Raw genomic sequence first — 27,689 nt, 5'->3', positions numbered from 1 at the left:
GTTTTCAAGTAATTTCTTGGATATGGAAACCATTGGTTTAAATGAAGTCTAAGACTGTGTAGGAGACTAGCAATGGTTACTGATTAAGGGAAATACATTCTCCTGTAATAAAGAGAAAACTTGCAATGATGCCCTAGTTTTTGAGAAACTAAATCTTTAATCCTATTTGAATCAGCAATTAATATGTTTTAAATGTCTTTCACATGCTTGGTTCTATGGGAAGAAAGGCAGAATATGAAGAGAATGATTTTATTCTTTGCGGGGTTTTTTTTTTTTTTTTGGTTTGTTTTTACAAAGATACCCTATTGAAGAATTTACTAGAGTTTTTCTGTGAGACAACAGATTTTCCTCATGTCAGCACATCATAATGCTCAGTGTGTTCCTTGGTTTGTCACTTGAGAACTTGCAGTAGCACTCGCAGTAGAAGATATCAAGGTGGTAGCTTTTACAGCAGTGCAAGTGTTAGCATTAGAAGTGTAAGAATTTATATACTGTGCAAAGGATTTTTCTATTTTGTGTTATCAAAATGCTTACCTACTAGGTACCACCTGTTCTATGTCTATACTGATAAAACTATAAAAATCGGCAAAATTGTGATGCCTGGGTGGCTCGGTCAGTTAAACATCTGCCTTCAGCTCAGGCCATGATCCCGGGGTCCTGGGATCGAGCCCCGCGGGCTCCTTGCTCAGTGGGGAGCCTGCTTCTCCCTCTCCCGCTCCCCTGCTTGTGCTCCCTCTCTATTTCTCTCTCTCTCTGACAAATAAATAAATAAAATCTTTAAAAAAAATTGGCATGATCAAACAACAAAGCCTTTAAAAAAAAATAGCCACCAAATACCTTTAGGTAAGCCAGATGTGATTCAACTTTGCACTGAATGTAAACAGAGACTCTCTCATTTCAGGGCTAAAATACCAAGCTCAGAATGCTTAAGCCAAACAGCCAACAACCCATGGTCATTAACATAAAGCTTCTACTCCTCTACTGAACTTCTGATAGGGTCCTTTCATTCCCAAGACACTGCCTTCCTGCATACCCTTAAAAACATTCCAGGCAACTTTTACTCTGAAAGAGTGCTCCAGGTCATTTATTAATGTCACTGAGATTTAAAATTAAGGAAGAGGAAATGTTAATATTAATATGGAGTGCCTTTCTCAATTCTTCACATAAAATACCAGCAAGTAAGTTGGGGAAACTTGTTTGTTTGCTCTGGATTCTTCCCCACATATGCTAGAGTACAAGATCTGGTAGAGTAGACTCTTAAAGTTCACAGATATTGAGGGTTGGCCTGATTATTTTGAGATGACCAAGTTCCAAAGTTCCAGGCATTATACTTCTGTAATTTGTCAGGCCATCAAACTGAATCAAGCATACTGGGAGGAGGCTGATGTAGTCTTTAGCTTGCTGACTTCTCACATACATGAACTAATGCCTCCACTTCCATGGATTCTTCTATCATGAATGTAGCTTTGCCGTTCTCTACCTGTTCTCATTGGTGTAGGACAGCCTGTGATGTGTAAAAAAAAAAAAAAAAAAAGTTTCTTCTTGAAAAAATGATATTAGCCAAGAGGTAAACTTTATTGAAAGCTGGAAGCTGATAACGTATGTTAACCCTGTCACTTGGCAGGTGACAATGGTAGCCTGATTCAGAATAAGAATAGTATCTGGAAGGAAGCCTGCATCAATCTCTCCATATTTTTGAACTGGGGATTTCTTGAATTTGAGGGTTCATGAAGATCTCAGGATGCATACCTTGTGAATGTCAAGGGTCTACTCTAATTAGTTCTCATGAGTGGTTTCTTCCTTATCTAATCAGAGAACATAATTTTCATCTTAAAAATCTACTACACGATAGCAATTTATTAATATTTATTAAGTGCCTTTGGGAAAAGTAACTTAGTGCCCAACCATAATTTAACTTAAAATGTGTTAGATTCTTATAATGACCTTATATGATTTTCATATCAAGGTAGGGTGACTTAAATATTTTTTGAAAGAACAATTCATTATACTTCAGTTTGATCATTTCAAATGCTGTGCTTCCAAATTCAGCATTATTTAAATAATCATAATCAGCAAAACTTGAGATCTCCATGAAAAACTGGCCACTTAATATAATTATCCCAAGCAATTCTAGTTGGCATATTCATCTCTCAATGAGTTTCCTGGAAAAATCTGACAAAAGGATTTAAGGAATGATGGCAAACATTCTGATGGTAACTTTTAAAAAGCCACCTATAAATGTTATCAGTAACAGGAGAATGCTAGCACTAAATGAAATGCCCCAGGGTTCTAAGTAGCTGAAATATTCAAGAGCAGAGTTATTTCATACTAAAACTACAACTTAAAAAAGCAAGATGGAAACTTTTCTTGGGGCAAGATAAGAACTAAACATCAGATACTGGATTGTAAGAAGAAACACAGTTTTCCCATTTTATTGGTATGATGATACGCTAGAATATCTTTTAGGTTCAAGAGAGAATTATGTAATTACAGGCATTTAAAGTTACTCTTTTCTCAATCTGTGACTGTAGGGATAGAGAGTAAGCAAAATGGACAAGATTACATGATGAGAGAAAGGAACAGGATGATAAGGAAACCAAGAGTATAGTAGAAAAGATGAAGGTAGCCGAGAAATTTTAAGAAAACCAACTGGAAATGTAGAATTCAGGATGAAACACATGAATAGAATCCACTGAGGAAACACAAGGAATCTTAAATGTAAGTGAATTTCAAAATAATTTCACTTTTTGTCTTTAATCATGTACTCACACTGTTCACTTTGTCATTCAATTTAGCTTGTAGAACACCTCCAAACATCTTAAGATAAAATTCACAGCCTAAGTCTTAAATCCTATGGAGAGCTCCCTTAACAATATTAATGTTCTATTTCTTTCTTCCTCTCACTTTAGTTAAGATAGAGAAGTCAAGGGAATATGTTCTTAGAATCCTAATGGATTACACAATGAAACACGTGCTTGGGTCGGTAAGAGAAGAGAAAATTTAACCTCCTAGAAAGCAGTTTTCTTCTGTATTTAATTTATGGGAACTCAGTATTAGATATGCAATATACCTTTACTTAGACAATTAGAGACATAGCAATCTGAGAAACAGAAGTATATTTACTAATTCTCTGTTTTCTATTTAACATTCAAGTTAAAGTAACTTTTTTTCCCATTCATTATTGATCACTTTTGTACTACAGATCCTAAGAGTTACTGTTGAATGACACAGAAAGGAGGGGATTAAAAATCACCATGTTGCAATTCAACATTGTATGTATGAAAATGCTCATCCTCATGAACATTGCTTCTTTTGGCTGACAAGCTCCATCCCTTAAAAACTGTTCTGTTCCTTGACCTTCCTTGATATATTCAATGCTAATTTGCTTCTTCTTTTCTCCTCTTTTTTTTCTCTGCTTCTTTATCTTCTTGCTCTAAAGAATGTGGATATTACTGAGCTCCTCTTGGTAAATCCTCTTTCCCAGAAATCTCCACTCTCATGAATTCATCTATCACTTCTGGATTATTTCACAAATATTTGTCTCTGGCTATAACCTCTCTGTCAAGTTCTAATTTTCTAAATGTTTGCTACTTCAACTTGCTTTTCTTGCCATTACCTCAAACTCAACATGTCTAAGGCTCAATTCATCATATGCCTATTTAAATAATTTTTTAAAAAGTTTATCCTTATTCCAGATCCCTTGCAATTCCTCTCCCCCAAAATACTCCAAATGCTCCATTGTTGACTAGATCTTCACAAAATACTGCTCTGATCATGTCATTTGCTTATCAAAAACCTTTAAGGTCCCTGCTACCCAAACCATATAGTACATACTCGTTAGCTTGGCATTTAGGGTTCATGGCATCTATACAAGTATTTATTGAGCTCTATTATTCACTCGGCACTAGAGATGAGGAAGACATTCATGATCCCTGCTGTCACAGAGCTCACAGTCTAGTAGAAAAGAAAAACACTAAAATGTAAGTTTATATGTGGCAAGTGTGAAATATGGATGCTTTGGGGGCCTCTACCAGGGAGAGATTCTTGAGTAGTACCTAAAACACTCACTGTTGCTTTCTTATAAATTAGGCCTACATAATGAATAGTGAAAATTACGGTCAAACAAAAGGAACCATATTATAGAATATTTATCATAACCTTGGATTAAATATCAATTTTCTGGAGCTGCTCATAATGGGAATTATTTATTAACTCATTATAAGTACAAGGATTTATGCTAGTCACTTTATATAATATTCTTTTTAGTCTTCATAACAATCTTGCAAGATGGGTATCCTTATTCCTTTTTTAGAGATAAGGTAACAACCTCCAAGAGATAGACTCCAAGGACTCAACGCAAAGTCCTACTAATTAATTAAAGGCAAGGTAGGCTTCAGACTCAAAACATACGTTCTTTCTCCTACATGCCATGACTAGATCATACACAAATCTCCCACACAAGGATACGTAGCAATGATGGACTGGACATCCTAGAGCCTCCTCCACAGGGTGTCAGCCTTGAGCAGCTGGCCACAGGTGGCAACATCACAATATTTTGAAAAAGGGTTTGTTCTGTAACATTCTTGTAAAACTGCCTATTTCGGGCTGCCTTTTAAGAAATGTTCTCTACCGTAATGGGAAAATCAGGACTATACAAAGCATAGTCAGCCCTTGTGAGTAATTTTTAAGTTAAACTCTTTTAAAATTTATGAGTTATGATATAAAAACAATGTGTTAGAATTACTGCTTAACTTTTTGATACACAGGGAATATAAATAACAAAACAACTTAAAAAAATCTTATTAAATTTTCTGCATCACAGTACATTGCCCTACCCAAACGATACTGTAAATTTCTTTATTATGTTATTTTCAGTATTTGAAACTAAATGTGTTTTAGCTTCTAATTCTTACACACTAGAAATCAGAAATTATGTTGAAGAGGAAATATTCAATATTATTCTTTACCACTGCATGCATGAACTTTTATAATTTCCTAAAACATATTTATCAATGTCTAATTCTATACCTACAGTTAGTATTTTCTCCCAGAATATATATTTCATTATTTATATTTTATACTTTATTCTTGATTTTTTTCCTAGAACATGAAATTTTAGAAGTGCTGATCAGTTTACTGCAGAATTTGTTTTGTCTGCAGGTATTAATTTTAGCATTTTGAACTGAAGAAGTAGAGAAAGGTAGAAATTTGCTAAATTGTATTATAACACAACATATTTTAATGTAGATTACTGAAGTAAATACATAGGTAAAATAATTCTTCATGTAGCTTATATTTCTCCTAAAATTAATTTGTAAAATTAGTTCAAGGCATTAAACAGAACAAAGTATCCTCAGATATTGTACAGAAAGATACTTGTACTGTGGTTTCCATGTATATAGGATTTAATACTTTGATACCAAAACATTATTCTTGGCTATGGTATGTTAATAAAAAAGTGCTTTGTAACTGATAACAAACAAACAAACATACTCCTTAACTCATAACTTAATACCCAGCAAGATACAGCTATTCCTAAGAAATTAAGATGCCTATAACTTACTTAAAAAAAAAAATCTGTAAGCACAGATTATAATATTTTGTCAATCCGTTAGCCCAATGTCTTTATTTTAAAAATGTTGAGTGGCTTCCTTTAACTTAGGTTTCTAGTTTGTGGCAGAGTCAGAATAAGACCCCTAAGTTTAATTCACTTTTGCTTTTTATTCTTCCAATATTCAACTATTTAACATAGTTATTAAAAAATGTTTAATTACCTATTGGAAAAGAGAACCTTATATTAGATTTTAACCTACAATGAAGGAAGTGATTACAATACTATATACTAATATTCATCTAAGATAGCAAAGCAATGTCATTTACCTTAAATTTACGTCTCTGCTCTGCACAGCTGTTGAAGAACCACAAGTCTGTCTCATGGCTGTAAATGTAACAAGAACAATAATGCGACCAATTTTCATACCTAAACTAAATTAAGTAGATTTGTCATAGGCTAGAAAACTGATAATGTATTTTACAAAAAAGATTTAAAATTTATAGATTATGGAAGTGTGCATGTGTGCATATGCATATGCAAATGTGTGTCTTTGTGTGCATGTGTGTTTTTAAAAAGAGTAAAAGAAATTCACTCTTTTTAATCTGGAAATTAGTTTCATGAAATTGAAAGCATTACTTATTCTCTTTGGCTAACTTTTCTTTTTATGGACCACTATGGGTATAGCAACCAAGTCTAGGAAGTGCCAGGAGTAGATATTAATAAATATCATAAATCAAGATAAGAAGCTGTCTTCAGCTGTTATAGTATGTTTTCTGGGATACATAGTAAGCATGTAAAGAAGAAACATCTGGTAATGCTTAGGTTGGTATCAGCTCCCATTTGCATCACAATCTTTATATATTATTAATCAATATGTCATTAATCAATGTACCTACTGATTGGACCTATTCAACAGGTGTTTTATGTAATGAATAGAAAATGTAAACATGTTTCAAATACATATATTCAGATACCTGTACATGAAAGTGAAATTACTACACAATCGGTACTCAAGCTTGTCAGATGTGATTTTTTTTCTTTCCATTTTGTATTAGATAGGCTAATATCTATGCCATCTGTAGCACAAAACCCTGAAAAAATATAAATGAGAAAGTAATAGTAGATAAATACTAGTCTGCTAGAAATAGACTCTCTACCATGTCACACTTCAAATCTGGCTACCATTTCTCAATATTTAAAAGAAATCAGTTGAGTGTAACGAGACTTAATATTGTTCTTGTGACTTGAGCCATCAAAACAGATTTTTAAAAAATCTGTATTTTTTCAAACTTTATAAAATAGTTCTCCATCAAAACTATATTTTAAAATGAAAAACGCAAACTCTCCCTTGGTCCTCTAAAAATGTGTGATGCCTGATAAAGCACAAACCACCATGATTTATTATCAAGCACCAAATACCTAGCCTTTGCAAGTGCAGATTTTGAAACATGTTCAATTATCTTTATGAATTTTAAGAGATAATCTGCACCAACTCTATTTTGAAAGATTGGTGAAACTCTTAGTTAAGCAGAAAAAGAACCAGACTGTGAGAAAATCATAAAGGTTTTAAAGTGTTAATTTCATATTAAATGGTTAAAAATTTTAACAAAAATATTCAACCTTTTCTTTAACATAAGTGGTAATAGTGTAACTCACAATAAATAGCATTTGCAGATGCAAGGATAAGCATTACCTAATATCCTCATTTAACAACATATGTAAACTAGTATAAAATGCTAGTAGGTTTTAAACACAATTGCAGTATGTTTACCGTTGCTAAACTTATCAAATACTATGTATACTAAAACTTCAGGCTCACGTTATATTAATAGCAGTATATTTTTTGGTGAACAGATAAGTCTTCATTCATTATTTCTAAATTCTCATTCATAAAAACCAACTGTTCATTCCTATGACATTCTGGCATTAGACCTGATTAAAATACAAAATAATAAAAAAATGCTACAGTTTTATAATTTATACAATGGAGATATATTCATATTGATATGCATCATAAAACACTAAATATAAGTGACACAAGAAAAGTCTTTGTAGTAATGGTTAGCACCTGAAATTGTTAAAAGGTATTTAAATTACTTTCAATCACCCTTTCACAATAAAATAACAAAATTGAGGACTTCTGCTCAAAATTTTATTTATACAACATCTGGTACATGAGCAACAATTTCTGATTTTAGAGTCATTAATATTCCTACATTATATGTGTGTGTTTTCTATGAAAAATTATGGATATTTTAGTTAAACAAAGTATCAAATCTTGCCTTCCAATACAATAACAACAAAAAAGAAAGAAAGAAAGAACAAAAGAAAGAAAGAAAGAAGGAAAGAAAGAGAAAGAAAGAAAAAAACTAAAGCTCAGCCATTCTTTCCAGAGATGCCCTGGTAACCAGCAATAAAGAAACTTCTACTGGACTTAGCTTTGGGGAGGAAGGAACAACTACTTTGTCTATTTTGTCAAGAGACATGTTAAAACAGAATTAGGACAATATGTATGTAGTGTTTTTCCAGTAGTCGAAACAATAAACTCCTACCTTTGGCTTACGCTGCCAGCGTCTAAACCTCCTTTGCTATACCAACAACAGTGCAAAATTCCCACTCTGAAGCCACAGTGAGGGAAACACTTCATTTGCTATCTTCTGTGACTTCCATGTAAATTTTTCTCTGTCATGCAAATGTATGGAGAGGCTGTCTTGGAATAAGACAATTCGATGGAAAGACTCCAATCACTGGCATTACTTGGGGAGAGATGATGGTGAGGAAATTGTGTTGCCATAAAATTACTGATTAAACAAAAGAGCGTGACATTTATTTAAAAAAATTAAAATGAATCTTAAACTCAGGCTGATTCAATACAACGTTTGCAATCATGGCAGACATTTGAACTTTAGACTATTGGAACACATCCCCTCTCCACAAGTCCTCCTTCTTCCCACCCACCTCCCACAAATGGGTTTGTTCCCAAGAATATATATTCTCATCTCAAATTTGTCTAGGGACCAAAAATTTAATCCAGTTTTTACATAATAAGTAGTTTCTGGATTGTGTAGATCAGTAGCCTGTAATTCTCTGTCATACATACTAAACTTCAGGAAGCCATCATATAAGACTTAGTTACTAACATCTGGGAGTACACCTGAAAATGAAAATAGACAGCTAGGCCATTAAAAAAATTCCAAGATTATTTGGGTAAAATAAAGCAACAAGAAAGATGCTTACTTTTTTTTTTTTTCCAAACTAAGCATACCTTATTAGACATGTACATAGCACATGATTCAGGAAAAAGCATTGCTTATCTTTCAACAGAGCTGATAAACATTTTGAAAGATGTTTTATGTAACCTCAGATTCTACCTTCCAAACATTTAATAACTACACCCTAAAAATGTTTCTTCCCCCCAAACAATGTCCTATGTACTCTGGGTAAGATTATATAAAACAATGGTTATATTATGTAACAAAAAGTTACTTTAAAGGACATACATACTATCAGTTTCACAGGACAAACATGGTGAATAAGGACAACAAACTCCAGAATGTGTTTTTATAACTGTAGCAACAGCAATAACTCCTTGGCAAACTCAAACAGTTTTTTTGGCAACCCTGGAAGGTTTCTGCATTTGTCACTTGGATACAACTGCGGAGGGTTGTCTAAAACTGCTTTGTCTCCTTCCATACCATCTTACTATGGCTTTGCTTTTAAGGAAGAAATTTCACATTTTACTTTAACTTGTTTGTGAATAAAATTCCGTTACAATCCCACAAGGGAGTTTTATATAAAATTTCTTATGCCTACATATCCCAAATGTGGTTTCTATATAATTTTAGTAATAAATGACCTTGCAGACTTTTGAAATCTACGGGAATAGAAATTTTGTTTCCCTTTCAAGAAGATAAAATGAGCTCTCTTTTTGAATTAAAATTACCAACATATGCAAATGTAAAAATTTTCTGAATGTATACAACTGGGTCTGCACATTTGTTATCATTATGAGCATCTTTTAAAATAAGATCCCAAGGACAAGAATGCTTTACTAACCTGCAGTGGTCTCTGTTTATCACTGCTCTTAGGAGATTTCAATCCACTTGTTTGCTGCTGTAAGAGAAGTTGTCTTGCTGCTTGGAGAGCCTAGAAGTAAAAAGGGAGCAATATCTAAATACTTTGCTGAAGGGTAAATTGATTATCAATAATTGATTATTCCTTGGTTAATAGTAAAAGGCTTCAATGTATGAGAACCCCTTTCCCATCCTCCTTTCTAGAGAGAATTATTAAAGATCTTCTTCTAATGTGATATAAAAATTCCACATATCACACATATACAACTTTACTTAAAGTCATGGAGATACATGTAATCCTGCAGGAAATAAAGTTAATTTGTTTAAAGTGCTTAAAGAGGAAAAAATCATAAACTGCATCAATAACCTCATTTCCACAAGGAACTTGTCTTTGAGTGTTCAACTAAAATGCCCACTCCCTTTTAAATTATCATTCAATTTGCATTTTCATATTACAATTTTGAAGCAAAAGCAGTAGACTTCAAGTGTTACCGGAAGCTGTAATTAAATTTGACAAATCAACATCAGATTATCTTGAAAGTGAATTAATAAGGATTTTCACTAAAGATTAAAAACACTTTTTTTGTACTTACAATTCAAGGGAAACCTCTCCTTTGACAAAATAAAGTGCAGTTTTAATGCCAAATAAAATTGAGTGGTTTTCATTTGCATTCTTAGCAAAATCAGAGAACAAAGAAATTACCACTCAACCAATCAGGTTTGTTTCTATGTGTGACAGAATACCAATCAAAATAGAAGATGTTTTCATTTATTTTCCTGTTTTTTTTTTTCCCATTCAGGAAAATAAAATTTAATATAAGAAGTTATATTAAATTTCTTTTACAGGAGGAGGGACAGTTTGGTGAGTGTATTATATAAACATATAAAAACGAGTACCCTAAAAAATACATATTGAGATGTTTTAAAAGCAGCAATGTAAATTGGAGGGAAAAAAAACTTTTTAAGAGCCTCTCCTTTGCAAACTCCTTTTTTCTCTCAATAACTGAGTTCAATGAACACTAATGATGAAATTTTTCAACACATACAACTAAAATAAATCATTGCCCTACTCTGTTATTCGGTGCTTTAGAATACAAGGTAAATTCTTCATGATGGGAGAAATATCTTAGATCAATATTCTACTATGATAATTGAGATTCTAAGCTGATAAAAAGTACAATTTTGATTGGAATCAATGATCTGGTTTTTAAGAGAGTTTCTAGTATCCATGACAACAGTTGCTTTGACAAGATGTGCATATGGCATTACACTGCCAGCCGGTGTGAACAATGTTTGAACTACTGCATTGAGATGCTGAGCAAACAGAAAAAGTTGCCACGTCTTAACCCTCAGGGAAGGCAGTCATCCCCTGATCAATTATGAAAAGACAGAGAGAGGGCTGCTACAGTCTGGCTCCAAGCAAGTTTTCTGAGAAGGCAGGCAGACATAGAAACCAAAGTAAACAAACTGAAGGCACCAGCACCATCCCCTAACAACACTGATTTGTCTTCTCGGAGCAGGATCTGGCCTACTTTGTAAAGCACACTTTTTACATTTGGAGACACACTCACTCATAGCAATCTTTTGTGTTTTTCTTTTTCTTCCAATTTTTCAAGTAATTCCAACCCTAAATGTTTCTAAGAATGGCACATTCCAGTGAACTCAGGCAATTTTATTATAAAGTTAACTTTGAAAAAAAAAAGACCAAATAAAAAATTCCACAAATACTTGATTATCACCAAACTTAGTTTAAAATATTTCACTTAATATTCTAAATAATACAGCTTTCCTTTTTTTAATCGCAACCTATGAAATAACTCCAAATGACATTTTTTAAGTGGAAATTACTATAGTGTGACCTAGGCTGTATTGTGTCTATGTGAAACTCTCAAAGAAAAAAAAAAATCCGTCAACTACTTTTGCCTTAGATGCCAAAATCCACACCAATTTTGCCTAATTTTTTTCATAAGATTATTATTTCCCTTTGAGTTCATCAGCTTAATTTGTATACATGGAGTCTTAGTTTATATTTAATTCTGTAGCTATTTATTATTCTTGAAGGAATCTAATGAACACAGTTCTGAATCTTGAAATCATTCATGGCTGGGACTAAAAGCACTCTTAGAAATCATCTACTCTGGGTTAGCCTGGTGATGGGTATTAAAGAGGGCATGCTCTGCATGGAGCACTGGGTGTTATGCACAAACAATGAATCATGGAACACTACATCCAAAACGAATGATGTAATGTATGGTGATTAACATAACAATTAAAAATTAAAAAAAAGAAATCATCTACTCTGATGTCCTCAGTTTAGCAAATGAGAATAATGAGGCCTAGAGTAATCAAGTGTTTTGTTTTAGGCCTCCTGCTTCCAGGCCAGAGTGCATTCTAGTGGGCCATACTGTCTCTGTCCCATCAAAGAAACCATTAGATGGCAATGAATAAAACTCTAGTAAAAGAGAACATATGGCACCATGATGAATTATTTTCACCTGTAAAGAGAGAATATTCATTTATCAAAACCTGAAAGAAAAACTACAACATAATCTTTTTATATTTGAATATGTAAGTGTTTGAATGGAACAACCACCACCGAACATATATTGTTTTTATGGCTAAGTGTTCCTGCCGTCCTTGACTTGGGTTTCACCATACACTCTACCAATACCTGATGGAACTCTAAACTCTTGTAACCCTCTGATCATTTCACCAGTTATTATAAATAAACTAAAGAATTCTAGAGCTGGACATAAGTCTTACAGATTGTTTAGCTTAGCCTTCGTACTCTGTAGACAAGTGACTGAAGAACCAATAATATGACAATAATTTGATTAAAGTCCAAAGCAGTAGCACAGTTGGTCAAAAGTTCAGGCTCTTGTGTCCCAAGCCTAGGACCCTATTCATTTCGTCACCCTGCATGACGTTCATTCAGCCCAACCCAAACAAGTAACCCAATGGAATATGTAACACCCAGTGGCTACAGAAAGACCCTGGAAAATTAGATCTATTAGAACTGCAGCTCACGAAAATCTCACTGGACAAAAGCATACATGTACACTGTTTTTAAAGGAGTAATAATTATAATGGAATATGACCAATGGCTGGTTAAACTTTTAAAGTACCTTGGTTTCCGTACACACTTAGAGTTATCTTCAAAATAACCCAGGATCCTCATTCAATACAAATTCTTATGAAAAAGGACCACTTGCCTATCTCAACATTCTTTTAGTAGCAGTAGAGACTGCTAGAGTAAACCTAAGAGCTGGGAGAACAAAAAGGACTCCAAGAGGTCCGGATGATTTAAAACTCATAAGCAGGAATCTTTGGCGGTTTGCATTCTCACAGCAGGCATCGCGTGACATTTTTATTCCCAGTATTCTGGATATCACTTTAGGACTGCATTTCAACAAACAACTGCTCAGAGACATTTAGTTCATCTTTGTAATTTATTATTGTAGTGACGCAAAAGATGAAAGATTATGAGATAAAATACTTTCATCAATATAAGGTGTTAGGTGTCAAATTACATAAAATATTAATTTGAAAATCACTTGCCCACTTCAGTTAGTAAATAGAAAAGATAAATTCCAGGACCAGGCATTAAGTTCTACGGGCTGTTTAGGTAATTATATGATCACCCTCTACAAAAACAAAAACAAAACTTAGAACAAAAGGCAAGAGATGTTTACAAAATCTCCTTTAACAATGACTGAGTGTGATTCTAGTGAACAACAAGAGAGAGGTTTCTGAGGCAGCCAAGCCATATCTAGTTTCCAAAAACACATTTGTTTTGAATTAAGAGTGCACTTTACTTAATGAAGTTATCTAATTTTAGTAAAACTAAAAAAAATTAAGGTAGGACATTTTAAAAATTGGAATCAGATTAAACTAAAATATCTTGAAAAGATGACTAAAAATCTTTCTAATAGATTAAAATATACTTTTTGTTAGGCTGCAGAGGTGTGGGTATGCACAAATTTTTCAGAATTCAGTGCATCTTGCTCTAAAAAATGGGCTACATTTTATGTTAACTAACTGGAATTTAAATAAAAACTTAGAAAATATTCATTGAAAACACCATTCCTACTTGTTACTGTTTAATTTCAAATAAATTAAAATTCTGTAAGAAAAACAAAGTCCAAGCATATCACCCTTCACAATTGTAATAACGTTATGCTACCTATGAATCTCATATACAGAGAGTAACTCTAGTGAGGAGGTCATTATGAGAATTAAGAGTAAAAAAGCTTTGTAACCTGTCAGATCAATACTGTTTTCTTATGAAGAACACTGAAAACTTTCACCAGGAGTAAAATTGTTTGAGAATAGCTTAGAAACACCCAGTGAAACAAAAAAAATGTTAAATATCTTAAGGTTTATAAATAACTTCTTTTTTTTTTCAAAGTAAATATACGTATATTTTGGGAGAAAATAGACATCACTCATATCTCTCCCCATAAAAATAGGAATGCTTAACCTATCAGCCTGTTGCATTTGAGACATTAAAATGAAAAATGACATCTACACCCATTAATATCTTCAATGTATAAACAGCACAGCATGACACATTCTTGAGAGCTGAAGGCTACAAAATCTCTCTGAAACATAAATAACAAAGCACTCAGAAGCATATTTGATGTTGATATTCATCTCTGAGAAAAACACTGCTGCCTAGGCTTCTTATGAAAATAGATGCAGCCCAAATGGATCTCCTGTAATTGGTTTCAGATAGCGAGGTCAGAAGAAATATGATACAAGAAACGATTATGCGGAACAGGCAAAACAAGAATGTTTACACAGGCACTCCCTAGTTATACTGACAAGGGGTGTATACTTTGCAGATAACCAGAACCAGAAAAAAAAAAAAAAAATTGCCAGCAGGACATTCAAAATTTTGCTCCTCATACTCACATGTTTTAACCTTTAACTTATGATGCCTTTAACATGTTACTTTGAATACTGAACGTAAAATAAGTTTTCAAACAGAATTTCATTGTCTAATTATTTTCACAAGTGTGGTTGATAAAAAGCATATTCGGATCCTTCCACAAAGGACATGAATTCCTATTCTGTTCAGCCTTTCCTTGCATTATGTGCCCACTAAAGAGAATATACTGATAAATGTAATCTGAAGTCTCATAATGCTATTTAATAGAAGAAAATTAATCATCTAATTGTCATATCCTATTTTCAAACAGCAATCTATCAGAGTGAAATTATGCATCTGTAGCCATTGACCTTTCATTTTATCATGGCTGATCCATAATTAGACTAAGTTTGTTGGGAAAAAAGCTAATTGCTAAAAAATGTTTTTTACAATAATTGTTATTTTTGTTTTACAGTATATCTTACATAAAGTTAAAGAATAAATGTGTGGATATATTGTGTTCACAGCGTGGACTACTAGGGGAATCAAGTTGAGAAGCTCTTTTATTTCATGGTACTATAATAAGAGTAATTAATTATAAAGCATCCTATTTACCAATCAAATGTCAGGCTGTTCTGGCTCAGCATTCATGATGTAGATCCAAAGGAGAGGCAGTTGAGGTACTGAATATGTGATGGAATGGATTCTGAAGTCATCCTCAGAAGCTCTAACAAAATCCTCAAGGTTCAGATCCAAACCCAATATTCAGTGTCTTTCAGGATGGCTCCAAACTCCCCAATAAGCTCAGAGACCCGTCCATAAAAGAAACCTGTGAATTAATGCTAACTAATGGCTAAGACAGGTTTTGTTTTTTCAGGTCTAGAATCAGACACTCAGTTTAATGGGATGAATACCTTCTCCTCCTTAGAGCTGGCATTCCACAGGCTACAGTAAATAATACTAAGCAGCCTGGTATTCATATTTCTATTTTCTTTATTATTCTATTGCTAATAATAATGAATTGCTAATGGAACCCATAAAGAACATTAATATAATCTATACCAATACTAAATACAATTCCTGCTCACAAATTAAGGAAATCTGTCCAACTTCAAAAGTCCCAAGTATGAAAGGTAAAAAGGAATTGGAACTAATTTTATTAAAATTATGAAAATTAAGATTTTTACAATACTTATTTATTATGGTACATGTTCCAGGAACTACAATGGTTTATGTGCATTCTCTCAGTCATTTCTCTTTCTGCTATAAAATATTTTATTACTTTTCCAAGCATACTTTGGGTTTACTTTTTATTTCGCACATACCTACGGTTGCTTTTTTCCCTCATTATGAGGCCAATACCATCTTTAGTTTGGATATGGACTGAAGACCTATTACTGCTACACTGTTATAATGTCAACTGGCACACTAGATACTAAATGAAAATACATGCTGCTAAATTAGAGTATAATATCTGAAAGTAAACTATTATTTGAATCCTGTATTCTGGATTTCCTCCTCAATTTAATAATAAGAAAACTACAAAAGAGTTAGAATTTGGGAAAGTGTTTGTAAGAATAAAATACATCAAAAATTACTTGTCATTAAAAATTTTTTTGCAACTATGTTCCATATACCAAGCAAAGAACTAAGCATTACACACTTGTGGAGGTTAGGAGGTAGGTGATGTGACATTGTTTTTACCTTCAAAGAGCTTTGTGTCTAATAAGAAACATTTGGTGTGAAGTCAAAAGGTCATAAAAAATGTTTTTAAAACATTTCAGTGGTTCATAAGTTGAAGAAATTACTTTGAGTTGGGAAGCTCAGATAAATTTTTATGGGGATGCAAAACTGGGATGAACTTATATGACACTTCATCTTGAAAAGGTGACAGAGCAGGGCCACACCAAGTAGAGGCAAAGAATATGTGGGATCAGACACAGTGAAAAGAAAATAACTAATCTTGAATAAAGCATGTGCTTAGCTTAGGAGCTAGTTAAACATCATGGGGAGGTGGGTTGGAGCTAATTAATGGACATAACTAAACACTCAATGGCAAAAAGTCTTTATATTATTTAGAAGATAAAGGCAGTTGTTGCTGAATCTGCAAATGCTGAAATAAGTCTGACCCCACGACAATACTGAGGTCCTGAACTTACCTAGGTTCAGAGTGACCGGGCTGAAAACAGGTTCCCCAAAGTAAAAGATTAGAAAGCATTTAGGACAAAGGGAAAGTATTAGATTGCTGGTAAAGAGTAAAGAGAGGGAAGACCCAGACTTAGGGAATATCTATATTTTGTTTAGAGATGAGATAGCAAAAAGGAAGCCAATGCACAGTCACAGAAGTTGAAAGACTTCTGGAGAATGTTGAACATAGAATAACCATGTGACTCAGTAATTCCACTTCTAGGTATATACCCAAGAGAAATGAAGACATATGTCCATACAAACAGTTAAACATGAATATTCATTGCAGCTTTATTCTTAATAACCCAAAGGTGGAAACAACCCACATGCCCATCAACTGATGAATGGATAAACAAAATGTGGTCCATCCATATAATGGAATATTACTCAGCCATAAAAGGGAGTGAAGTATTGATAGATTCCATAACATGGATGAACCTTGAGAACATTATGTTAAGTGGAAAAAGTCAGTCACAAAGACCACATATTGTATAAATCATTTATATGAAATGTTCAGAATAGGCAAAACTGTAGAGACAAAATTGATTAGTGGTTGCCAGGGGCTAGAGGGAGGAGATAAAATGCAGTGACTGCTAATGAGTATGGGGTTTCTTTTTAGGGGGGGTGTGAAAACATTTGGGAATCAGATAGTGGTAATAGTTGCACAACCTTGTGAATATACTAAAATCCGCTGAAATATATAATTTAAAAGGATAAATTTTATGTATATAAATTACATCTCATTAAAACATATATTTGAGTAAAAGAATTATGATGTTAATTATATCTTAGTAAAGCTGGGAAAAATAGAAAACAGCCAAAAAAAAAAAAAAAAGGAATTGTGAAGGAAGAAGATGAATGGGTTCTCAAACCCCAAAACTCAAAGAGGCTAAGGATTAATGAAAGTTCTTGTTGATTTGATCATTTGCATGTGACCTATCAGACAGCAGTTCCCATAGAGTACTGAAATAGAAATCGGGCTGCAGGGAATTATAGGGGAAAACCATGGCCCTGAGTGCAATCAATTCTTTTGATAAGTTCTGCAAGGACCAAAATAAAAGCGAAGTATAGTTTGGGAGGTTATGTGTGTATGTTTGTTTTAAAGACACTTTGCTAATAAGCTAAGAGGGAACAACAGAAGCTGTAAGAGGAAGAGAACTGAGAAAGTCACCCGAGGTGATGTCAAGGGGCTAAACCAAGGAGCAGGAGCAGGTGACAGCCTTGTAGGGAGAAGAATCACATCTTTCTCCCAGACAAGTTAAAGAGAAGGGAGGACAGGTGACTTTACCAGGCAGAGGTAGGAAGAGGAGAGAGTTCACACTGAACAGTCTCGATTAATTCAGACAATAAGAAAGTGCAGTTACCTACTGAGAAGGAGAGAAAGATTGGAATTGCTGAGGAAACAAAACTGAGGAAGCTTTTCTCTCATTGCTCTGGGAAATACAGCTAGGAGAGTAAAAACTGGCATTTTAAAATGTTGTTGGAGTAGGAAATGTACTTCCACAGACATTGATGACATACAGATATACGAGGTCTTCTGAAATGTTGCCTCCATAACTAAATAAAGAACTACTTACTTTTCCACTGTTCTAATTTGGGATCATCACTACTCAGAATCTTTTTCTACTTTTAATGTGGCCAAGGGGCCTGGCACCTCCAATTATATCAAGTATAAGCTGAAGAGTCACTTACAATATGTGCTATGTTATTGTGCATTCTGAGGACTGGTTGTCTTTAGTTTTTAAAAGACAGCAAAATAAAATATATGTGTGACACAGATACGACTGGCACGGCTGACTATTCAGAAGTTTCTCTTTGCAACTAGGAGAGAAAATATGATGTAATGGTACTGACTAGATTTCAGGAGACATTCTTTTGCCTTTTATTAGTTGATGAACTTGGACTACCTAATCACACTGAGCATTCATTTTCTCATCAGATGCAGTTAATAATATTTACCATTGCCTACAGGAGATTGGTGAAATCAGAGAGGATGATGTATTTGAAAGTATTTTAAAAGCTAAAGTATAAAGTAATATTATTTCAAGTGAAGACTTGAAATTATGTCATTCCTCCAGTGGATATCAGTTCTTCCATGTGTAAGTACTGGTCAATTGAGACCCACTACTGATTTTTAGCTTTATAAAGATTGCTAAATAGGTATGTGCATTTTAACTAATAGGACTGGCACATAGTAATTCCTGAAAATTTACCTCAATATTTATTTAGTTCTCCTATTCAGTAGAAAAATATCTCATTGGGTAGGAAAAATATCTTAACAGTTTCATTTCCTATCATATTTTGCAAAGTTGTATTTTAATCTCTGCTGAGACTGAAATGATTTTTATCTTTACAAATGAACTGGTGAGCTACACCCCTCCCCTCTCCCAGGTCCACTTCACCATTGCTATGGGATTACCTGCCCTCAAGGATCTTTTAATATGGCAGGAAAGATAAAAATATATTCAGTATAACCACACTGCAACACAGAAATGTGCTGCATGCCATTAAAAGGTACAAAAAGGCTATAGGGGTTCAGGAAAGACAAAAAGGGAAAACAAGAATTAATGCTTGGTCAGTGCTCGTTATCTGCCAGCTATCATTCTAAATTCTCGCACATACTATCTCATTTCATCCTTAAAACACCCTCCTTTATTACAGAATTGTAAACTGCAGCTCAGAGTAGTTAGGTTATATGTTCAAGCTGTTTCACATACCCTTGAAATGGTGTCAGAGATCTGAAGGACCATCTGGCTAACTGCGAAGCTAATGCCCTCTCTACAAGGAGCAGTGAGGAAGAGTATATCGTTAAAGAGACTTCCATTTGATAAAATATAAGTAAAAAATCTTTGGGCATAAGGAGGACAAGATGAATTCTGAGTCATTAACAACATTGCTGGTTATGCCAACTAGAACAACAAAGAATTCCAAGATCCCATTCATGTTGTTTTTCTTTTTCCTTCTTCACGAGAACTAGACATACAAGCTTACGTACTAAAGGCAATTGTCTTTGAAGTTATTAACACGTGATTCATGATGGCAGTTCCAAACAAAAAACCAATATTAAAGATAAAAACATTTTAATAATCATCTTCTATCACAACCAGACACAAAACAGTATCATCTGCCAACAGGCATTAAATAATCTGTACTATGTTCTGTTGGGTTTAGAAGTAGGGTTGCCAGACAAAATAGAGGATGCCCAGTTAAGTTTGAAATTATTTGTATTTTTACCTGCTAAATTTGGCAATCCTAGTCACAAAAGTCTTTCAGAATATGTTGCCAAGACATGGGGATTTTTTTTAATACTGAGTTTTTCGTTTAAAGGTAAATTCTTTTTTTTTTTTTTTGAGAGAGAGAGAGAGTGAGCATGTGTGGGAGTGGTGGGAGGGGCAGGCAGAGGTAGAGGGAGAGAGAGAATGTCAAGCAGTCTTAAGCAGGCTCTGTGCTGCGCATGGGGCTCTGTCTCACAACTCCGAGATCATGACCTGAGCTGAAATCAAGAGTCGGACGCTTGACTGAGCCACGCAGGGACCCCTAAAGGTAAATTCTATTCATTTCATCAGTGGAAATCTTTTTTCAGTCCTAGTGAGTAAATGATGTCATCTTAGCCATATTTTATAGGTGAGTCAGGGAGTGACTTGGGGGCTTGGTCTGCTTTCCTGTGAGAGAGAATGTTCATGTGGCCACAAATGCATAGCGAAAGGAGGAGGTAGACCACTCCAAAGGAAAAGTAAGTGCACCCGTTTTTGGAAAAGCCAGACCAAGAAAAGCAGAGGGAAAGTTTCCTTTAGAGTTCATATTCTTGCTTCCTGCAATTGAGACACAGATGAGAAAAATGTAAAACTCTGGCTATCACTCTCCCTTCAGCAAGGATGAGGCTCAGTAGCCAGGAACCCTGAGGCAAAGATTATGACCCTGCTTGGCATGGAGGGGAGGAAATGCTACAGCAGATCTAAAGGAAAAGAGCCTTGAGGCAGAGAGCCTCTGCCTACTTAGCCCAGAAGCTAACTAGGCCAGTCCCAGAGGAGGAAGAGATAGTGAGAGCAAAACCATTTGAGAAGGGAGAGGCCTTGATTAGTTCAGGTGCAGACAGAGTAGGTTGCAAACCACCTAAAGGAAAGCCCTTACAGCTAAAATTAGAGTGTTCTTAGAAACAAAATGACAGAGGGACACCTGGGTGGCTCAGATGGTTAAGTGTCTGCCTTTGGCTCAGGTCATGATCCTAGGGTGATGGGATCAAGCCCCACGTCCCACTCCTGGCTCGGCGGGGAGCCTGCTTCTCCCTCTCCCTCTGCCTCTCCCCCTGTTCATGCACTCTCTCTCTCTCTCTCTCTCTCTGTATCTTTGTGTCTCAAATGAAAAAATTAAAAAAAAAAAATCTTAAAAAAACCAAAAAAACAAAATGACAGAGTTGCCAAAGAGGCCTCAGAAATTCCAAGTTCTAATCCTAGCACCCTCTGAGTTTCTAAATGACCTCATCCCCATCAATGATGAACTCTGAATACATACATTCCTTCTTCCCAGGCAGTTTACAATTTACTAGTCTTCAGGGCAATCTAAAGGGCAAAACGTGAACTCAGAAGAGAAGGAATGCTAGTCATTGACAACCAACTGCTGATTAAGCACTGCATTATTCAAAAAATACTGATCGAATGAATGGAAGAAGGAGTACATTTATAGTAAGATCATAGAATTTTGTGTTTTTAGGCTATGTAATTCACAGTGTAAATTATGAAGCACATGTATGCCTGTGTAATATGGTTTGAAGCAAATTCCCGAAGATTAGATATTAGAGATCTTGGACAAACTCCCCTTAGAGAACAACCCAGGGCATTTCCATTTTGTGTTCCAGCTATCACAGAGTTTAGGTTAGATTATCTTCAGCATATGAAGTGGCAAATTGTAGTAATTAAGTATAAGATACATACAAGTGTTCTTTTGAATAAAATAAAATGTAAACTAATGGTGATAATAAGCATCATCTTAATACAACAATAACTATATTTCTAGGTAATTTTTTTTTGGAGTCTTCTGGGCTTTTGCCCTAAAAATCTTCTTAAGCTCTGAGTTTTTAAAATTTAACTCTATCAAAAAGGTTAAAATATTTTTCTGATTTAAAAATCATTTCTTATATTTATCTGTAATATGACTCTTAGAAAATACGTATATAAATAAAAAATTATAATAGCCACTTAGAAAATAGTGTCCCTGGGGAGAAATCAACAGTTTAAGAAGTAGAAGATAGGAGGGCCCAGAAAAGTTTTTTGTTTTAGGGAAATGTCTTGATAAAAAACGAAGTTCCTAAAGGTGACTGTCCCTCTACTATTTCGTTTTCACTCTTTAGCTTATTTCTTTTACCACAATGAGCCCTAAGACTAGGAAGGCTGGGAGAAAAAAAAAGTTTCTCCCTTCCTTGTCAGTTTTTCTACCAAATGTTGGTCAATGGCCCACTTATTTATTTAATCCCCCCGCAAATGCTTTATTGTTTCCATTTGGTCCATGGCTTGGGAGAGGACTCCAGGATGGTTAAAAAGCTGCCTAGGGGCTGTAGGGAGAGGCTGAGGCACAAACCATGGCACCAAGACAAGGCCAGAAGGGGCCCCTTAAAAGCTGTTGGGCTTCAGAGGCGCCTAGTCAAGCTTGAGGGTGAGACTTTCTTTTCTTTTCCAATAATTTTTTATTTATTTTTATTTATTTATTTATTTAGAGCACGCACACTGGGGGAAGGGCAGAGGGAGAGGGAGAGAAAGAATCTTAAGCAGACTTCGCACTGAGCGTGGAGCCCGACGCAGGGCTGACCTGAACCCAAATCAAGAGTCCAGCGCTTAACCGACTGAGCCACCCAGGTGCCCCTGAGGGTGAGCCTTTTGAGGAGATACTTGCCCAGCCCAACCTGGGGTGGCCCACTTTTTGAAGATATACATAAAATCCAACCCTGGGGAGTAAGTTTGTGCATCCTGCATTAGCACAAGTGACTTTTTTATTAAAAAATCTCAAGTCATCTCATACTTCTATTTGTTAGGTGAATATGTTCATTAACCCTTAGTGTCTAGTACTGTAAGCTCCTTAAGGGCTAAACATGTTTCTAAAGAATCTTTATGTCCCCAAGAATGTACAACACAGTAACTTGCACCTTGTGACTCAAAAGACACTTAACTGAAAAGCATGATTTTTAGACATTTCTAAACTTGTAGAACACACCAAGAGTTTAGCTGATTCCAGATATTTGAGATGTAACTTGTACACCAACAGAAGAAACTTAGCATTCCCTCTAGGAGTAGTCACCATGCCTTGCACATGGTAGGTGCTATCAGACGTCTACACTGATGACTCTAGAGGATTCACAGGTGATCTACCATGACACTGAAATAAACATAAATAAGACTTCTTTCCCTTTATAGAGTGATATTAAAATTTTTTATCCATGACATTTCCAAAGTGTATTATCTCTTTCATTATTTTCTTAACAGTCACAATCCAAAAAATTACTACTGACTGTCAGAAAAGCTTTACCTCATTTTCTTCAGTTAGAGTCTTTCAATTATTTTAGGCATACGCCTAGAAAAATAATACATACATGTGGGTATCATTGTTATTCAGTTTAAGAATTTGTTTACATAAAAATGTATTTTTCACACATTGTCAGATTCAGTTATGTACAAAATTACAGTATTATTAAGACCTTTTTAATATTTCCTAATGCCCAAGTATATACCTAAAGAGGTACTCTATGTGAAAGAATAACTAATTTAGGCAAAGACAAGATAGTTGTTTCGACTTAAAAATGAGAAAAATTCAAATTCACCAAAGCACACATTAGTCTCAATACTTAAAAAGCTCTTCTTCATTTAGCATAATTCCCTTCCAATAGATATTTTCACTTTTTCAATTTTTGCAATTATCAGTAACGCTGCAATGAACTTCCTTATAATTCTGCCTTGCAATTATCTTTCAAAAGTTTAATTTTTGGGTCAAGCCATATTGAGATATTGTATTTTGGCACACATTACCTTAATGCTTCCCCAGAATGGCTGTATCCATTTGTAATACCACTGGTGGATGAGTCTGTCTGTTCTACGATACTCAACAACACTGTGCATTATCACTCCCTTTTAGTCTTTTTAAAAACAGGCAAAAATACTTCATTTCAATTTGCTTTTCTTCCCTTATGAGAAATTGATGTTTTTAAAAAATACACATCTAGGAAATGTAGGTATTTTTGTATTCTCTCTTAAACTTAGTGGATTGGATGAGCCATTGTGGCAGGTATCTCACTCATTCAGCTGATATTTTCCCCCAGTTTTTTGAGATACAATGGGACATACAGCACTGTTCGGGTTAGGCTGTACAGCAGAATGACTTGAATCATATATATTGTAGATGATTATCATGATCAGCTTAGTTAACCTTTATTACCTCATATAGATACAAAAAAAGAAACAGTTTTTCTTCTTCTGATGAGAACTCTTAGGATTTACTCTCTTCATAATTCTCAAACTGAAAGTTTGAACTTTTTGATCGCCTTCATCCAATTCTCCCACCCCCAGGCTCTGGTAACTGATCTCTTTTTTGAATTTGGTTGTTTTAATTTTTTTAGATTCCACATATAAGTGAGATCATACAATATTTGTCCGACTTACTCCACTTAGCATAATGTCCTCAAGGTTCATCCATGTTGTTACAAATGGCAGGATTTCCTTCCTTTTTAAAAAAAAAAAATTAATGGCTAAGTCATGTTCAATTTCAACTAACATTTTTAAAGCCCTTACTCTTTGTTAGATACTAGAGATGTAAACGTGGGCAAGACAGGCAATGTTCCTGTCCTCTCAGAGTTTGCAATTTAATCACTAACAAGGAAACAATTACCTGATAGTGTTGCTTTTAACCTTTTTTTTTTTTCCATTATGTTGCATTATGACAGAGGTCACTAAACTTTGTTGGTTATGTTCTGCCTTTAAAACTAATTATCCACAGTATGGCATATGATAATAGTGTGAGGAAGAACTCTTCGTTAAAAAATATAAAAATTCTACATAGGGTGAACTCCATGTGGCTGGTAATTAAGAAGGAGGATTATATTTTGAATTATAAAAAGGTAATATCATTGTATTCTAGAAGCAGTCTTTGTGTGTGTGTGTGTGTGTGTGTGTAAAGTGAGAGACAAAACTTTTAAAAAGCAAATAACCCATAGGATTGATAAGGACCTAGTTACCTTATCCTGTGACAGGGAGTGTGCTAAAGTTTCTTTCAAAAGTTGTTTCCGTTTTTTAACATACAAAGCTTCTGCGCAAAGGAATAAGCAGTTTCACCATACATTTTTTAAGAAAAATGCTTTCCAATTTAATGTTTCTCCTCTTTAAATTAATCATTTGGCTTGTAATCAGAAAGGAAGCATATGAAAGAATGTTTACTGAAAGATGGATAGTTAAACTGGAAATTAAAACTTTATTTCTGAGGGTCACACAGGGAAGATGCTTTGCAATCTTGGAGAAATCCCAATCGGCCTTTGCTCAAAATGGCACTCTTCTCCCAATGTCTCAAAAGATATTAAGCCTCTCATAGAAGGGGGGTTTTGTTGCCCCCCGCAAAGGCTTCTTATGATTGCAGGATGATCTACTTAAGAACTGCGCACTTTCTCATGGAGGACACATTTTGGCACTCCCTTGTAATTACCTTCATTTACATAACTGGCACCTAACATGCCACTCAGCAGAGTGGAACAATAAGCCCTGCTTGCTCTGATCATCTTTATGTTGAAGTTAAGCCATTACACTGAATCCTGAGACATGCTATTGTGAAGTCCCCTGGCATTTCCACTGCTATCATTCGTCTGTTGTTATAGGAGAATGTTCACTGCCAGAATCCTCTGGCAGAAACTCAATTTCTGAGTCCAATACTAATTCATTACAAAGTCTGCAACAGCTGGGACACTGGTATACACAAATGAGGCATTCTGAAATTTGAGGACAAATCCAAAATACACACTCAGGACCTTCCTTGTGATTCCACAGCCATGGAAATAGCTGTTAAAAAAAAAAAAAAAAAAAGAGGATCCTGTCAACATCTCACCCTGCCAACAACAAATTAGACCCTTGCGATTTGAGCCTCTATGGTAGTCCCACCTCCCTGCTCTTCTTTTATTAAGAACTGTTTTAAAGGTCTCAGCTTTGTCATGTTTAACGCGCCTTGGAAACATGCGGCTGAGACATGCAACGTGGAGGATACTGGAAAGGACACCTTGAGCACACCTATCCAAAGGACAGCCACCATTCTGTGAAATAAAAAGGTGCTCCAAAGGTGACTTGGATAATAGGCACCGGGGAAGAACCGTGGGTAGAGCAGAAGCACAGAACAAAGTGGCAAGGGTGACAGTGATTGGAAACAGTAACAAAGAGCAAGGATATCTTAAGATTCTTTTGTTTTTAATGGCTATTTAAGAATGATATCAAGTAACTAATGAAGTGATAAATGCTACCAAAATTTTCACTTCCTCACAATTTAATAGACTCTTTTGGTTAAAATGATGGTCCTGTTATATGCAACTCTTAGAAAGCTACCTTTATGAGACTGTGGTATGTGTATAACATTTCACGGCCATGCATCGTTTCTGCTAAGTTAGTCAATTTCTATTTAAGAAAAAGATGTAAAAATAATTCATATCCAAGGAAAATGAAGACATTTAAATTTCACAAATTTCACTGAATATTATCTAATATATAGTTAATTTACAAATATTATGTGAAGCATTAATCCTTTGTATAAAAATTGAAATGATTATACTTCAAAATACATATTTAAATTTATTTTGTAATTCTATATACACTAGTATGAAAAAGAAAAAAACAATACATACAGACATATAAATATAATAGAGGTTCTTTCCATGGGTTGCCTGGAAGTGTTTTTAAAGTCCAGTAAGATGATAAAATTTATACGCAAGTGTGGCCACAATGCCACAAATATTTTCACATATTAGAAATAAATCCTAGCAATTTGAGCCTTATTTTGCTTTAAAATAGGAAATCATTTGTCATTTGCTATATGTCCTTTGTTGACGATCTACAAGAAAAGGTAATTTAACACTGAATATTTCCAATGAACATTTGAACAAGAAAACTCTATTAGATCAGATTCTAAAATTTAGGACTTTTTAGCTGAAATTTACCATCAGAAGAAATGGTTTGCTCTGCAGATTTATATTTAAACTGGACTTCAGAAAGAATGAGAAAAATACTGAAAAACAAACCCTTCATACAAAAATTTTGTTATGAAAACTGCAAATCATGCTAAATTCTCATTTCAATTCACTAAGGACATCTACTATAATGGTTCCCTCCCCAGTTGGTCATCAGCATCACACAGGAGGCTATTTTATAAAGAGAAATTCTTGGGCTCCACTCCCAAAGATTCTCATTTAATTAGATTTGAGGTGGGATCTGAGAATGTCAATTTTTTAAAAGCTCCCTAAGTGATTCTGATGACTAGCCGAGTCTGAGGACTACTGCTCTACCAGGTAAAATTTTGATAACCTTAGTAATTGTAGTCATGTTTATTACTATTACTACTATTATTATTCATTATAATGATATCATAATGCATTATACAAGGCATGGGAAATGAGAAGACATCCCCTGACCATAGCTTGGTTCCATTGTCACTATATTTTACTCATTACTGACAGTACTATGGCAGAATCAAACATTTTAAATCTAAAAAAAAAAAAAAGACTTGGAAAATGTTTCATTAAATTCCTTCATGCCGTACTATGGAAGCAGGCCTAGAGAAGTTAAGGAATTTACCAAAGTCACAAAGTTTTTGAATAGTATCAGACTCCAAGCATTCCAGGTTTTTCTTTTATTTTTCTCGGTATACCACCAATTTCAAAGGTGTACATATAAAAATAAAGACTTTTATTTTTCTTAAAAGATTTTAATTATTTATTTGACAGAGAGAGAGAGAGACAGCAAGAGAGGGAACACAAGCAGGGGGAATGGGAGAGGGA

At 34.6% G+C, this 27,689-nt stretch overlaps 1 protein-coding gene across 13 annotated transcripts in view; it reads right to left on the bottom strand.

Moving 5' to 3' along the window:
* Nucleotides 1-27,689, bottom strand: part of FOXP2 (forkhead box P2) — a 251,012-nt gene that overhangs the window by 141,439 nt on the left and 81,884 nt on the right. For all 13 annotated transcript variants that reach the window (XM_028104907.2, XM_028104906.2, XM_028104908.2 and 10 more), the window contains one exon: nucleotides 9,611-9,700. In XM_028104907.2, coding sequence (XP_027960708.1) covers nucleotides 9,611-9,700 — 90 coding nt within the window. The remainder of the gene's footprint in view (nucleotides 1-9,610; nucleotides 9,701-27,689) is intronic.

Source organism: Eumetopias jubatus, unplaced genomic scaffold (genome assembly GCF_037043125.1).
Source record: "Eumetopias jubatus isolate StellerSeaLion01/CBP00866 unplaced genomic scaffold, mEumJub1_p1.0 scaffold_14, whole genome shotgun sequence".
Taxonomy (NCBI): domain Eukaryota; kingdom Metazoa; phylum Chordata; class Mammalia; order Carnivora; family Otariidae; genus Eumetopias; species Eumetopias jubatus.
This window is presented reverse-complemented; position numbering and strand designations above follow the sequence as displayed.